General features: G+C 35.3%; 1 protein-coding gene across 1 annotated transcript; it reads left to right on the forward strand.

The window, feature by feature from the left end:
• The first annotated feature begins 1341 nt into the window (after positions 1–1341).
• Positions 1342–13740, forward strand: LOC124454966. The gene is made up of 6 exons (XM_047005718.1): positions 1342–1622; positions 11945–12043; positions 12678–12771; positions 12876–12940; positions 13093–13231; positions 13541–13740. Exons 1-6 carry the CDS (start codon positions 1419–1421, stop codon positions 13738–13740), a joined length of 801 nt encoding a protein of 266 aa, XP_046861674.1. The 5' UTR covers positions 1342–1418.
• Positions 13741–13752: the final 12 nt, after the last annotated feature.

The raw sequence follows: 13752 nt of genomic DNA on the forward strand, positions 1-13752 counted from the left end.
CTTTGTTGCACCTTTGGATAACAGATTGGCGGCCACAGCAACCCTCGGTCGAGAGTTTGATTCTATTTTCCGTTTATCGGTGGAAGAATTGAACAAGAGAGCTAGAAAAGAGAACAGTAAAATTGAGTTAGTCGCTGACTTCACAAGTAAGTTTGAATGTTTAACCATATGTGTTGATAAGAACATTTCAACTTTATTGTTTTTTGCATCTCATAGGTCAAGTCAAAGACAGCGGTTACAATGACAAGGACCAATGTCTGCGAGTGGCCAAGCAGTTCATTGCCGATCCTGATATAGTCGGTGTTGTTGGTGCTTTCGGATCAACTTGCTCCGTCGTGTTAAATCAACTCTTCAAAACAAAGTGCAAGCTCCATTTCAAATAAATCACCTACGAAATTATCACGTGTTTCTCTCCATGATGCGATGACTTGAACAAGCTCCTTGCTGCTCGTTTTAACGTTACGTCATCAACCATTAACTCATCTTTTTTCTTCTTTTAGCTAGAACCTTGACTCAAATATCCTATGGTTCTACGGCTGCCGAGCTCTCGGATAAGCTCAACTATCCGAGATTTTTCCGTACAGTTCCGAGCGACATCCATCAAGCGAAAGCTCTTGCCGATATCATCAAAATGTACAAATGGAAGAAGGTATTTACATGTAGTAGAAATTTTATTTAAAGAGGGGGGAAACACATTACAGGCATAAACTGAAAAGCCAGTGGCCTCGCTATACTTATATCAAGAATTGTGCAATCGTACCTGTGGCCTTCACTGTACTAATTTCGGAAATTGTATGTTGCATAATATATAAGCTATCAGATATATCCTTTCAACTCTGGGATGCCCGAGATCGATCTTAGAACCGTAGCTATTGGCTAGTTATGCCACGTGATTAGATTCTTAAACAGAAAATTTTATTTACTCACGTGATCCAGGTGTTTGAAATATTTAGGACCCAGATGATGTGTTTGCTTTTAATTTTTATTGTAAATTACTATTTGTAATTTTGAGATAAATGGCCTTTTCCCTTGAATGTGCTCACTCGTTCATCCAGTGACTATGTTTTGTTTTGAAGGTAAGCACGATGGCGACTGGTGATTTGGATGGTCAAGACTTCGCAAATGCGTTTCAGAAAGAAGTGAAAAAGAGGAGCGTCAACGTTGTGAAGTCTGCACGATTCAGTCGAGGGGATACCTCTCATAATGTTCAACAGAAAGTTATACAGGCTTCTTCCTTTATCTTTTGCCTTCTTCATCGTAAAAGAAACTCATTCAGGTCGATGGTCTAATTTTCAATGAATGAAATTGTTGATAATAAACAATTTTTGTAGAATAAGAAAGGTGAAACGAGAATCAATGTTATCAGCGCCCTTCCCAATGACGCATTCACGGCATTTCATCAAATACGACAACTGGGAATGACAGGAGAGGGGTGGGTTTGGCTAACGTCAAGCAAAGTCACGGCTGCATCTTTGATCAATGAACCGGCACTGCAACAGGCTTTGGATGGAATGGTTGGATTATCTGTAAAATCTGGCAGTGGTTCAAAACACCTGGAACTTCTTGTCCAATGGACCACCAAAGAAGAAGGAAAATATCCTGGAGCAATTTGGTACAGTGATGTAAGTATTTGACAAACTTTAGTGCTGTCATTGTCTGGTTAATTGTCACTTTTGGTGGTTATAGTAATAAGTTGTCTTTGATGCTAGTACATTATGGTTGACTGGGGAGAGTCTGCATTATATGTTTAGAGTAGTTTGCGAAATGCATCGTGTCATTTAAATTAGAACTATTGGGTTAGTGCTCTTTACTTAAAACAGTTCTTTTAAGAACTATCAACTTATTATATTACTTTTACCATCCACTATGGTATTTGCTATCTTTAGAACTATTTTCAGATTTGTCACAACGACAGTCTCTATTTTAACATTATATGTTGTAGTAATTAAGAAGGTGTACAGATTTTCTTTGATCCATCTCCTCCCTTGTAAGTCAACGTTTCAAGGTCTGTATATTTTTTTCTTTTACGTTAGGAACCAGATATGTCATTGTTCTCCCTTCAAGTTTTCAATGCCGTATCTGCGTACTTTAGAGCTTTTGACAAACTGTCGAGGAAAGGAATCATTCAACCGGTATGTTGAATCGCTTCAACCTGTTGCCATAAAGGCATGCGAGTGATGTGAGAAATGCAAAAAAAAACTCTACAAGCTCATGCATTTTTAACGCTGATCTGGATTAATGTCATTTACAAGGATTTATAATTTGAGTCATATAATGGAGTCGATTGTCTTCATTAATAATACATGTTCTAATTGTGTCAGGAGGGCGGAATTCACTCATTCATTTAAGAAATGAAAGATGTTTACTGTGTTTGCACAAGCTTATGAAAACCGTGAAGACATTTGAAAAAACTCGAGAGCAGATCAGTGCAAGCTCCAGAACGAAGTTCAAAGGTTGCACATGCTCGAGAGTTCACACAAACGTCTCCGTCCTTTGCATAATCCTGTGCAAACGCGTAAAACATCTTCTATTTTTTTTATAAAATAACAATAATGCGAAACAAACAAAACATTTTAATATTCTTCTAACGCATATTCATGATTGAATTGCAAATTCTCTCTGATTGATTAAATGATTTGATTGGTTGAGCTCAGATCCTCAGATCGTTTTTCACAGGCTAATTCAAACATAGCTCTAGACCAATCAGCACACGCGTTTCATCGTGTTTATTTTATAATTCACTTCGAAAATTTTTGCTGGTGACAGGGCGAGAGCAACACAAGGCTCCGTGATATCGTTAATGATGAGTTGAAAAATTTCAACGCTCCTACGTCGAAAAATGGTTTTGAAAGTGCGACAGGTATTATACCACAGTCTCAGCTTTGTCGTCTCTTTTGACTTGATTGTTCTTGAATATCACTGAGTGTTTTTTAAGGTTACGAAGATCCTTCGATATATGTTTATGTCTGCCTTCATATTTTGACGAAAATCAAAATGCTCCACCGTACTATGACATCAAAAATTTCGTGGTATGTATGTTTATCGCTACATGAAGTATAGATCGGATCTCTAGAAACGATTCGGCACAAAAGCAAAGCGATTGGCTCTTTGCTACATTGCCATCTTTCATCATAGTATTGATTAATTGATGAATGTGGTTTTAAGCATCATTGCTAACAAGAATGTTTTTGATCATTACGAACAATTTTTAGAACAAAAAATGGCTACTGTTGGTTGTTGGGAACGTGCTGCATTGTTGTCGCTTCAACCCGGCAAGATAAGATGGCCTGGCGACACGATGCAGCCTCCAAGTGATGAAGGTTGGATATTACGTTCTTATGTTTTTTCTTTATGTTCTAATGTCTTTTTTTGGAGAAATCTAAAGTTAAAGTTTGAGTTGCTATATACTCCAGTCTAGTGTCTTCTTCAGGAGTGATCTGATGTTGAAATCTGCGTTGCTATACTCCAATCTTCTAGTGTCTTCATTAAGAGTTATCTGATGTTGAAAAATATGTATATTATCAATGTTTTTTTATTTGTAGCGTTATTTATCGGTTCACTCTCCTTTCTAACAGGAGAACCTGGCAAGATCACGTTGAAAATCGGTTTCATCACACCATTTTTCCCAGCATTAAGTGGGCTGGCTGATCTAGGAAAGCAATACCTCGAGGGATTTCAGACTGCATTGGAAATGTTCAATAACGACGATACCCTGGCTGTAGACTTCCTTGGCTACATAATACATAATTATTAAGATATTCATAATAATGACGACATGCTTGGATCAAATATGATTTATTTTACTTCTTGTAAAAATTTTTTTCAAAGGATTTATTGCGGGTAAGCCTTTGAGCTTGTTTGGTATGGATAATACGCTTTAATTTCACATAATTTTATTAGTCGATGCATTTTCGTTTGCTAAGTTAATCCAGCATCTATAATTAACAAACTCAAAATTTCCGACTCCTACAACGACAGTATATGATAAATAATATGCCCTGGTTGTGTGAATTTTTCTAAAGGTAATCTCATTGCTTTCAATGTCTAAGTTGTTTTTGGTAGGTTTATAGTGATGAAAATAATTCAAAATAGCATTAGCAAAAAATAGCATTCTTTTGCATTAGAATTGACTTAAATTTGTTTAAAATGAATATTTTATGTGACACCAACATAAAAATGGCATTCACGTAACTTGAATTCAATTTTCAAAAAAAAGACAGTGTAATGTTGTTCTGATTGGTCAATAGCTGTGTTTTCATGAGTCTGTGCGAAACAGAACTGAGTTTAACCAATCAAATTAATCAAAAGGCAAATCGATCATAAATGCATTTTAGGGGTCAAGTTTAAACGTCAGTTTTCAATTTGTCTGTCTCGCTTTATTGTTGCTTTATAAAAGAAATAAATTGATTTTTCGTGTTTGCACTGGCCTATGCACAGGGGCGAAATTAGCACCTTTTTAATGTGTGTGTGAGGGGAGGCTGGGGAATAAATTGCGCTGCAAGGACCCAAGATGCCCTGCAGATCATATGGAACAGTACTTTTTCAATAATAAATTATTTGATTGATTGAACAGATTTTTGCTCTATATTTTTGTAATACATGTTGTATTCTTGTGGCAGAACGCACTTTAGCGTATCATTAAATCTTTAATGACATTTTTCACATCTTTGCATCTTTCGCATTTAAGTCAACGTTGTCCGTAAAATGTTTTTCACATTGTTGCTTTATAAGAGAAATAAATGATTTTTTGTGTTTGCACAGGCTTATGCGAACCTTAAAGACGTTTGTGAGAGCTTTCAAGTTCTCGATCAGCTATCAAGTTCTAGTTGCCAAAGGTCTCATCGGGCTGGCATAAGCCTGTGCAATCACATTAAAAAAACTTTTATTACTTAAGTAAACGCCACGTCATAGTTTATAATATTCTTAGGTTGTTGGTTTAAAATATGTCCTCTGTCATTTGAGTTAACACATATGGTCAAAAGATTATGTGTAGTGCAAAAGTGCAATTGCCATTTTTTAAGTACCTAGCTATTAAAGTTTAACATAAATAGTGAATGATATGTTTCCGTGAATTAGTTTCATTTTGAGTTACTTTGTAATTAGTTAATTCATGGATGCCCATTTTGATCACAAAATTTAGCACTGTCATTTTTTTTGTAATGTTGCAAAGTTTGTTTATTTGTTAGTTCTAAAGTCTTAAATTCTAAAATTTTCCACAAACCACCACTTTTGAACACTCAATTTATTAAATTCTAAAATATTCTCCATATGCATCACAAATTCTCATGGCAACCCAGCATACCTAAGCAAGTAGAAGCGGCGTATTTGGAGAGGGTTACAGGTTATCAAAAAAAGGGGGGTGAGCTTTAGTGACACTTTTCAGAAATGCACAAGAAAATGAAGTATATAGCTAATTAATAGAGCATAGTTTAAAAAACTGTCCAAAGTAAAACGCACACAGGATAACATTCTACAGAAATTGGTTTGCTAATATTATTTTGCAATTTCTTTGAAAATTTCTGACAATGCCCAAATTTCATTTGAAATGACATAAAAATTTGTTTTAAATGCAAAAGTGCGAGAAAATCAAAGATTCAAAGATTTCTAGTTGTCAAGGGCGTGAACTAAAATGTCTAAGATTTTGATAGGAAACGCGACACAGTCCATATTTTAATTGTAGAAATCAAATTGCAGTCGTATGAAGTACTTAGAATTACCAAAAGTTTTAAATATTCTGCACGAGTTATAGCTACTTCTAAGAGCCACTTCGAACAGCATAAATATTTCCATAAAGTACTGTCAATAAATGCAAACATTTTGTGTTGAGGAATTCTTGGACACAAGTGGTAGTATCCTCCAATTGCAGTAGAACCCGTGTAAGGGATCCTTATTGTTGCAAACGATTAGAATGTTTTTTAATATGTTTTTATAAATGCTCTATAACAAATGTTTTACTATCAAAACCCATAAGAGAGATTCCTGCAAAATATAGACAAAAGACCGAAGCGAAGAATTTAACTAGTCTATCTGAGAAGATACATGGCTAAATTTTTTTTCGCGAATGAAGCAGGTTGAAGTTCCAAAGTTTATCGTAAGATTTTTCATCTCAGTCATTCATTCAGTCAAGTTCATCATTCATTTATAAGATTGAATCGAAAGCGTTGTAAATTGTTAAACGAGTAGGCAGAATGTTACATGTTTGTAAATTTCGATCGTCCAGGTTGGTATATTTCTGAGAAGGACTGTTTTTGTTGTTGTTGACTGACGTATCGACAACCTTAGAGGTAGTCATCTTCAGAGTCACATTGAAGGCATCCAAATTTAGTCTCAACATTAAGCTGTAGACTTGTCAAAATAAGTTTTCCTTAGACGGACCTCCCAGCCTGTAAATACATGTTATACAGGGGTGGATCCATGGGGTATCCAATGTGGCACTGGACACAGTCAGAATTCGACAAAAAATTTTGAAATTCAGACAAAAGACATAAATTTTCTTAGCTTATTAAGTTTATTGAGTCTTTTTTTAACCAAAAATACTAAAAAAACACAGGAAATGCACTTGTTGACGTACTCAAAATTTGCATTTAAACGACAGATTTTATAAATCCTCGTATTATTCCGCCGTTTAGATTTGTCTAATGTAATCCGATTATCCTACAAAACGATAACTCGATTGCTGTTCAAATTTCAGTTTTGCTGTTACGATTAAAAAGGCGACCGCAAATCTTACCTTTTGACACGGTCAGTGAGCGTTTTCTTGCGCAAATCCGGCATTTCTCACCACAGTGACATAATTCCAAATAGTCTCCAACCAATTAAAGCTCACAATTTTGATCACCTGATTGTGGCAGATCACAGTTGGCCACGGCTGCGCAATATTTATTGCGCAATTTTGGAATAATTCGACTGAATTAAAAATTACTTATTCCATTGCTTTATTGAAAGTCATCGAACTTTTTTAGCATTATAACTCGAAGGATATCACTTCACTAGTGAATTAATATTGCTTTGGAAACAATGCGAAAAAGCTTTTCCTGAGAGACAAAATCGTGTAGGTGATTGCAAACAAATTACAGTGCAGCTGTGCGAATTTTGAAAAGTACAGTTTCCTAAGAGTCAGAGAAAACGATCAAAATCAAAGGTTCCTTTTCTTAATTATTTGATGTTAAAATATTTAGGAGTCTTCTACCCTTTTAGGCTAGTATACATGATGATAGTATATTCATGATTCAAGCTAACTATATTATGCATTTCTTGTTCTGGCAAAATATTAAAGAATGCACGATGAATTGATTAATTGTGTGTTTTACAATGTTTTCAAACTATGATATATATAAGAAACCTGACCATAAACTTACAAAGGAAATCGTCTACCAATAAAGTAAAATTATTTATGATTATAGATGTTATGAAATATGTGTTAGTAATAGGTGTTTGTATTATTTTATACATATGGTTTCACTATGTTTTCATGTGACATCAAAGTGCTATGATATACTACCTATATAGTTTTGACACTCGACTGTGCAGGAAATCTACTTACTATTTTACAACATTTGGATTTTTATACTAACATCATCAACCAGCTCCACTGAAAACATCTTATTCATGACCTTTTCTCTGATTTATCAAAATATGTGTTTATAATATACACCAAGTACTCTTATCATTTTTATGAAGCTTGAAAGTAAATGTAAGTTTGGTATCTTTCTTTCTTTGAATATTTACTTCTTTATGTTTAATACACTGGCTGATGGGAACTGTGTCTACAATGCATGCTCCATTTCACTGGTAGGGGATAAAAGTTTATCACTCCATCTGTGTTAACTTACCAGCATTGACTTTTTTTAGAATGCTGAATATTATGCTCCCCAAAAACATAAGGATGGGGCATTTACAAGTTTTTAAAATGCATTTGCTTTGTGTTTGTCTGATACTTTAGCGTTATATAAGTCTTTCGTATGAGCTCCAAACGGGAATTGAATGTACAAGAATGCTATTAAATTTTGTGATAATTTTATTCACTAGCGAAGAAGTTATTTACAACAGTCGTGAGTATTCTATCTTTTACAATTTATTTACAGGCTTTTTATATATTTGGCTAAACAAGGTGCAGTTATTACAAGGCGGATAATGTACTTGAAATTTGAGTAGTGTGCGTCATTATAAAGTTAAGTGCGTAAGTTTAAGTAGCGCGGTTGAGTAAGTGTAAGATTGGCTCTTTCCTCTATTGCTAATACATAAATCTAGATGAATAATATACACACGTTATGTACGTCACTACAATATTTCCCTTTCAGTATGGGAATAGCATAGCTATATTGCAGCAGCTTTGGGAGAATTTAAGAATAATGCACACAGTTTTATGTATTCATGAATGATGTGTATGTTTTCATTGGTATCTGTTACATCCTGCATTATTAAATCATACTACCCTATTGCAAATGATTGTTTACCAGATTGGTATTCTCTTTGAACATTGCTTGTATTATCATGTTCCATGCATACTACTTCTTGCACACAGGAAGAAAGATGATGCATTAATTTTTTGTAGTGTATTGTATTGTTCGTTTTACTTTTCATTGCAAAAAATGACGTGCTTCACCTTTCTATTGCTACCAAGGAACAATACTATGATTATGACAATGGATGAAATTGTTTTGATTTGATTATGGTATAAGACTTGACAAACACAAGTAGTAATCACAGACAAAATTTAAAACTGGCCAAAATTTGCGGATTTTTTTCCTGTTCAGATCATGGATAGGGTTATCCTATATTCCTTCATGTATACTGAAAGCAGGAAATCGCATTTCTGAGAGTGAAAATTTATAAAATTTTATAGCCTGGTCATGAGGAAAGATATTAGTGATGGGGAATCATGTCGAAGAAATACACTAAAAACCTAACTCTAATCGAGGATGCTTCTCGTAAAATGTGTCGTGGAAAATTTAAAAGCTTATGTAGAAAATGCTGTGTGTTTGACATTTTTATCCATTGTTGAAATGTATCTGTAATACAAAACTACGTGTAAACAAGTTGGAATCAACCATATTATCATATAAAGTAAATGTACATATTATCATAATCTATAAATGAAGTTTCATTTCTGCTAAGAATAAAATATTATTGACAAATCAAATGATTTACTGAATTACATTATCTTTGACAATTGAAAAATCAAGCCGTAAGATTTTTTTTTGAAGTTACATAAAGTTATTGCGTGGATTCCGCAAGACAATGCTGGTGATTGCTCCCTACCATGCCGCTTGTACTGCCCACCAACCAGAGATGACTGCGATTGCATTAAAATAAAATTAATAAAATCTTTTTATGATGTGTTTCCAAAGGAGAGGCAAACCTCGACAAACTTTGTAATTAAAAGAAATCTTGAAAAAATCAATCTATTGTAAATCTTGATATTCAGTTTTTCCGTAGGGACCTGTTAATCCTTTGGTTAATTTACCAATAAATTGATGCATTGTAGGAATCAGAATGTCTGGAGTATGATATCGAAATAAAAATTAAGAATCATTTTGTCTCACTCAAAATGGATGACGATTTTAGAAAATGACGTCAGATATCGCATTCATGAATTATTATGTTTCTAATCATATATGATTTATCAAACATCAAGCAAAGCATAAAGTGCCATTTCTTCAATTTCAATGCTTATGATTGTACAATGAATGTGCTTATGACATGAGTAAGAAGCCATGCTCTTCTATTTTGAGCCAAAGTTCTTTATTTTGCCGTTATCGTCTTTGGCTGCAATCCTCCATATTATTCTTCAACTTCAAGCTTGTTGATTTTTACCAATCATTCTTTAATGTTTTACCAATCTTTCTTCTTCTGGTATATGTGCTAATACCAATACAACAAAGCCTGACAAAATCAGGATAAAACTCGGCTTTGTCGCACCTTTGGATAACAGATTGGCGGCCACAGCAACCCTCGGTCGAGAGTTTGATTCTATTTTCCGTTTATCGGTAGAAGAATTGAACAAGAAAGCTAGAAAAGAGAAGAGTAAAATTGAGTTAGTCGTTGACTTCACAAGTAAGTTTGAATGTTTAACCATATGTGTTGATAAGAACATTTCAACTTTATTGTTTTTTGCATCTCATAGGTCAAGTCAAAGACAGTGGTTACAATGATAAGGACCAATGTCTGCGAGTGGCCAAACAGTTCGTTGCCGATACTGATATAGTCGGTGTTGTTGGTGCTTTCAGATCAACTTGCTCCGTCGTGTTAAATCAACTCTTCAAAACAAAGTGTAAGCTCCATTTCAAATAAATCACCTACAAAATTATAACGTGTTTCTCTCCATGATGCGATGACTGGAACAAGTTCCTTGCTGCTCGTTTTAACGTTACGTCATCAACCATTAAGTCATCTTTTTTCTTCTTTTAGCTCGAACCTTGACTCAAATATCCTATGGTTCTACGGCTGCCGAGCTCTCGGATAAGCTCAGCTATCCGAGATTTTTGCGTACAGTTCCGAGCGACATCCATCAAGCGGAAGCTCTTGCCAATATCATCAAAATGTACAAATGCAAGAAGGTATTTACATGTAGTAGAAATTTTATTTAAAGAGGGGGGAAACGCATTACAGGCATAGACTGAAAAGCCAGTGGCCTCGCTATACCTATATCAAGAATTGTGCAATCGTACCTGTGGCATTCACTGTACTAATTTCGGAAATTGTATGTTGCATAATATATAAGCTATCAGATATATCCTTTCCACTCTGGGATGCCCAAGATCGATCTCAGAACAGTAGCTATTGGCTAGTTATGCCACGTGATTAGATTCTTAAACAGAAAATTTTATTTACTCACGTGATCCAGGTGGTTGAGATATTTAGGACCCAGATGATGTGTTTGCTTTTAATTTTAATTGTAAATTAGTATTTGTAATTTTGAGATAAATCGCCTTTTCCCTTGAATATGCTCACTCGTTCATCCAGTGACTATGTTTTGTTTTGAAGGTGAGCACTATGGTGACTGGTGATTTGGATGGTCAAGACTTCGCAAATGCGTTTCAGAAAGAAGTGAAAAGAGGAGCGTCAACGTTGTGGAGTCTGCACGATTCAGTCGAGGGGATACCTCTCATAATGTTCAACAGAAAGTTATACAGGCTTGTTCCTTTATCTTTTGCCTTCTTCATCGTGGAAGAAACTCATTCAGGTCGATGGTCTAATTTTCAATGAATGAAATTTTTGTTGATTAAGAAAGGTGAAACGAGAATCAATGTTATCAGCACCCTTCCCAATGACGCATTCATGGCATTTCATCAAATACGACAACTGCGAATGACAGGAGAGGGGTGGGTTTGGCTAACGTCAAGCAAAGTCACGGCTGCATCGTTGATCAATGAACCGGCACTGCAACAGGCTTTGGATGGAAAGGTTGGATTATCTGTAAAATCCGCAGTGGTCCAAAACACTTGGAGCTTCTTGTCCAATGGACCAACAAAGAAGAAGGAAAATATCCCGGAGCAATTTGGTACAGTGATGTAAGTATTTGACAAACTTTAGTCCTGTCATTGTCTGGTTACTTGTCACTTTTGGTGGTTATGGTTCTACACTTATACACGGGTACTAAGTTGTCTTTGATGCTAGTACATTATGGTTGACTGGGGAGAGTCTGCATTATATGTTTGGAGTAGTTTGCCGAAATGCATCGTGTCGTTTAAATTAGAACTATTGGGTTAGTGCTCTTTACTTAAAACAGTTCTTTTAAGAACTATCAACTTATTATATTACTTTTACCATTAACTATGGCATTTGCTATCTTTAAAACTATTTTCAGAATTGTCACCACGACAGTCTCTATTTTAACATTATATGTTGTAGTAATTAAGAGGGTGTACAGATTTTCTTTGATCCATCTCCTCCCTTGTAAGTCAACGTTTCAAGGTCTGTATAATTTTTTCTTTTACGTTAGGAACGAGATATGTCATTGTTCTCTCCTCAAGTTTTCAATGCCGTATCTGCGTACTTTAGAGCTTTTGACAAACTGTCGAGGAAAGGAATCATTCAACCGGTATGTTGAATCGCTTCAACCTGTTGCCATAAAGGCATGCGAGTGATGTGAGAAATGCAAAACAAAACTCTACGAGCTTATGCATTTTTAACGCTGATCTGGATTAATGTCATTTACAAGGATTTATAATTTGAGTCATATAATGGAGTCGATTGTCTTCATTAATAATACATGTTCTATGCTTGTCAGGAGGGCGGAATTCACTCATTCATTTAGGAAATGAAAGATGCTTACTGTGTTTGCACAGGCTTATGCAAACCGTGAAGACCTTTGAAAAAGCTCGAGAGCAGATCAGTGCAAGCCCCAGACCGAAGGTTGAGGGATGCACATGCTCGAGAGTTCTCACAAACGTCTCCGTCGTTTGCATAAGCCTGTGCAAACGCGTAAAACATCTTTTATTTCTTTTATAAAATAACAATAATGCGAAACAAACAAAACATTTTAATATTCTTCTAACGCATATTCATGATTGAATTGCAAATTCTCTCTGATTGATTAAATGATTTGTTTGGTTGAGCTCAGATCCTCAGATCGTTTTTCACAGGCTAATTCAAACACAGCTCTAGACCAATCAGCACACACGTTTCATCGTGTTTATTTTATAATTCACTTCGAAAATTTTTGCTGGTGACAGGGCGAGAGCAACACAAGGCTCCGTGATATCGTTTATGATGAGTTAAAAAATTTCAACGTTCCTACGTCGAAAAATGGTTTTGAAAGTGCGACAGGTATTATACCACATTTTCAGCTTTGTCGTCTCCTTTGACTTGATTGTTCTTAAATATCACTGAGTGTTTTTTAAGGTTACGAAGATCCTTCGATATATGTTTAGGTCTTCCTTCATATTTAGACAAAAATCAAGATGCTCCACCGTACTATGACATCAAAAATTTTGTGGTATGTATGTTTATCGCTACATGAAGTATAGATCGGATCTCTAGAAACGATTCGGCACGAAAGCAAAGCGATTGGTTATTTGCTACTTTGCCATCTTTCATCATAGTATTGATTAATTGATGAATGTGGTTTTAAGCATTATTGCTAACAAGAATGTTTTTGATCATTACGAACAATTTTTAGAACAAAAATTGGCTACTGTTGGTTATTGGGAACGTGCTAGAATGTTGTCGCTTCAAGCCGGCAAGATAAGATGGCCTGGCGACACGATGCAACCTCCAAGTGATGAAGGTTGGATATTACGTTCTTATGTTTTTTCTTTATGTTCTAATATCTTTTTTTGGAGAAATCTGATGTTAAAGCTTGAGTTGCTATATACTCCAGTCTAGTGTCTTCTTCAGGAGTGATCTGATGTTGAAATTGAGTTCTTATATAATCCAGTGTAGTGTCTTCATTAGAAGGGATCTAATGTTGAAACCTGCGTTGTTATACTCCAATCTAGTGTCTTCGTTAGGAGTGATCTGATGTTGAAAAATATGTATATTATCAATGTTCTTTTATTTGTAGCGTTATTTATCGGTTCACTTTCCTTTCTAACAGGAGAACCTGGCAAGATCACGTTGAAAATCGGTTTCATCACACCATTTTTCCCAGCATTAAGTGGGCTGGCTGATCTAGGAAAGCAATACCTCGAGGGATTTCAGACTGCATTGGAAATGTTCAATAACGACGATACCCTGGCTGTAGACTTCCTTGGCATTGAAAAAGACTCCGGTATCTCACCATCACAATCTTGTTAGGATATTGCGGAG

This window comes from Xenia sp. Carnegie-2017, unplaced genomic scaffold (assembly GCF_021976095.1).
Source record: "Xenia sp. Carnegie-2017 unplaced genomic scaffold, XeniaSp_v1 HiC_scaffold_3, whole genome shotgun sequence".
In the NCBI taxonomy this organism is placed as follows: Eukaryota; Metazoa; Cnidaria; class Anthozoa; order Malacalcyonacea; family Xeniidae; genus Xenia; species Xenia sp. Carnegie-2017.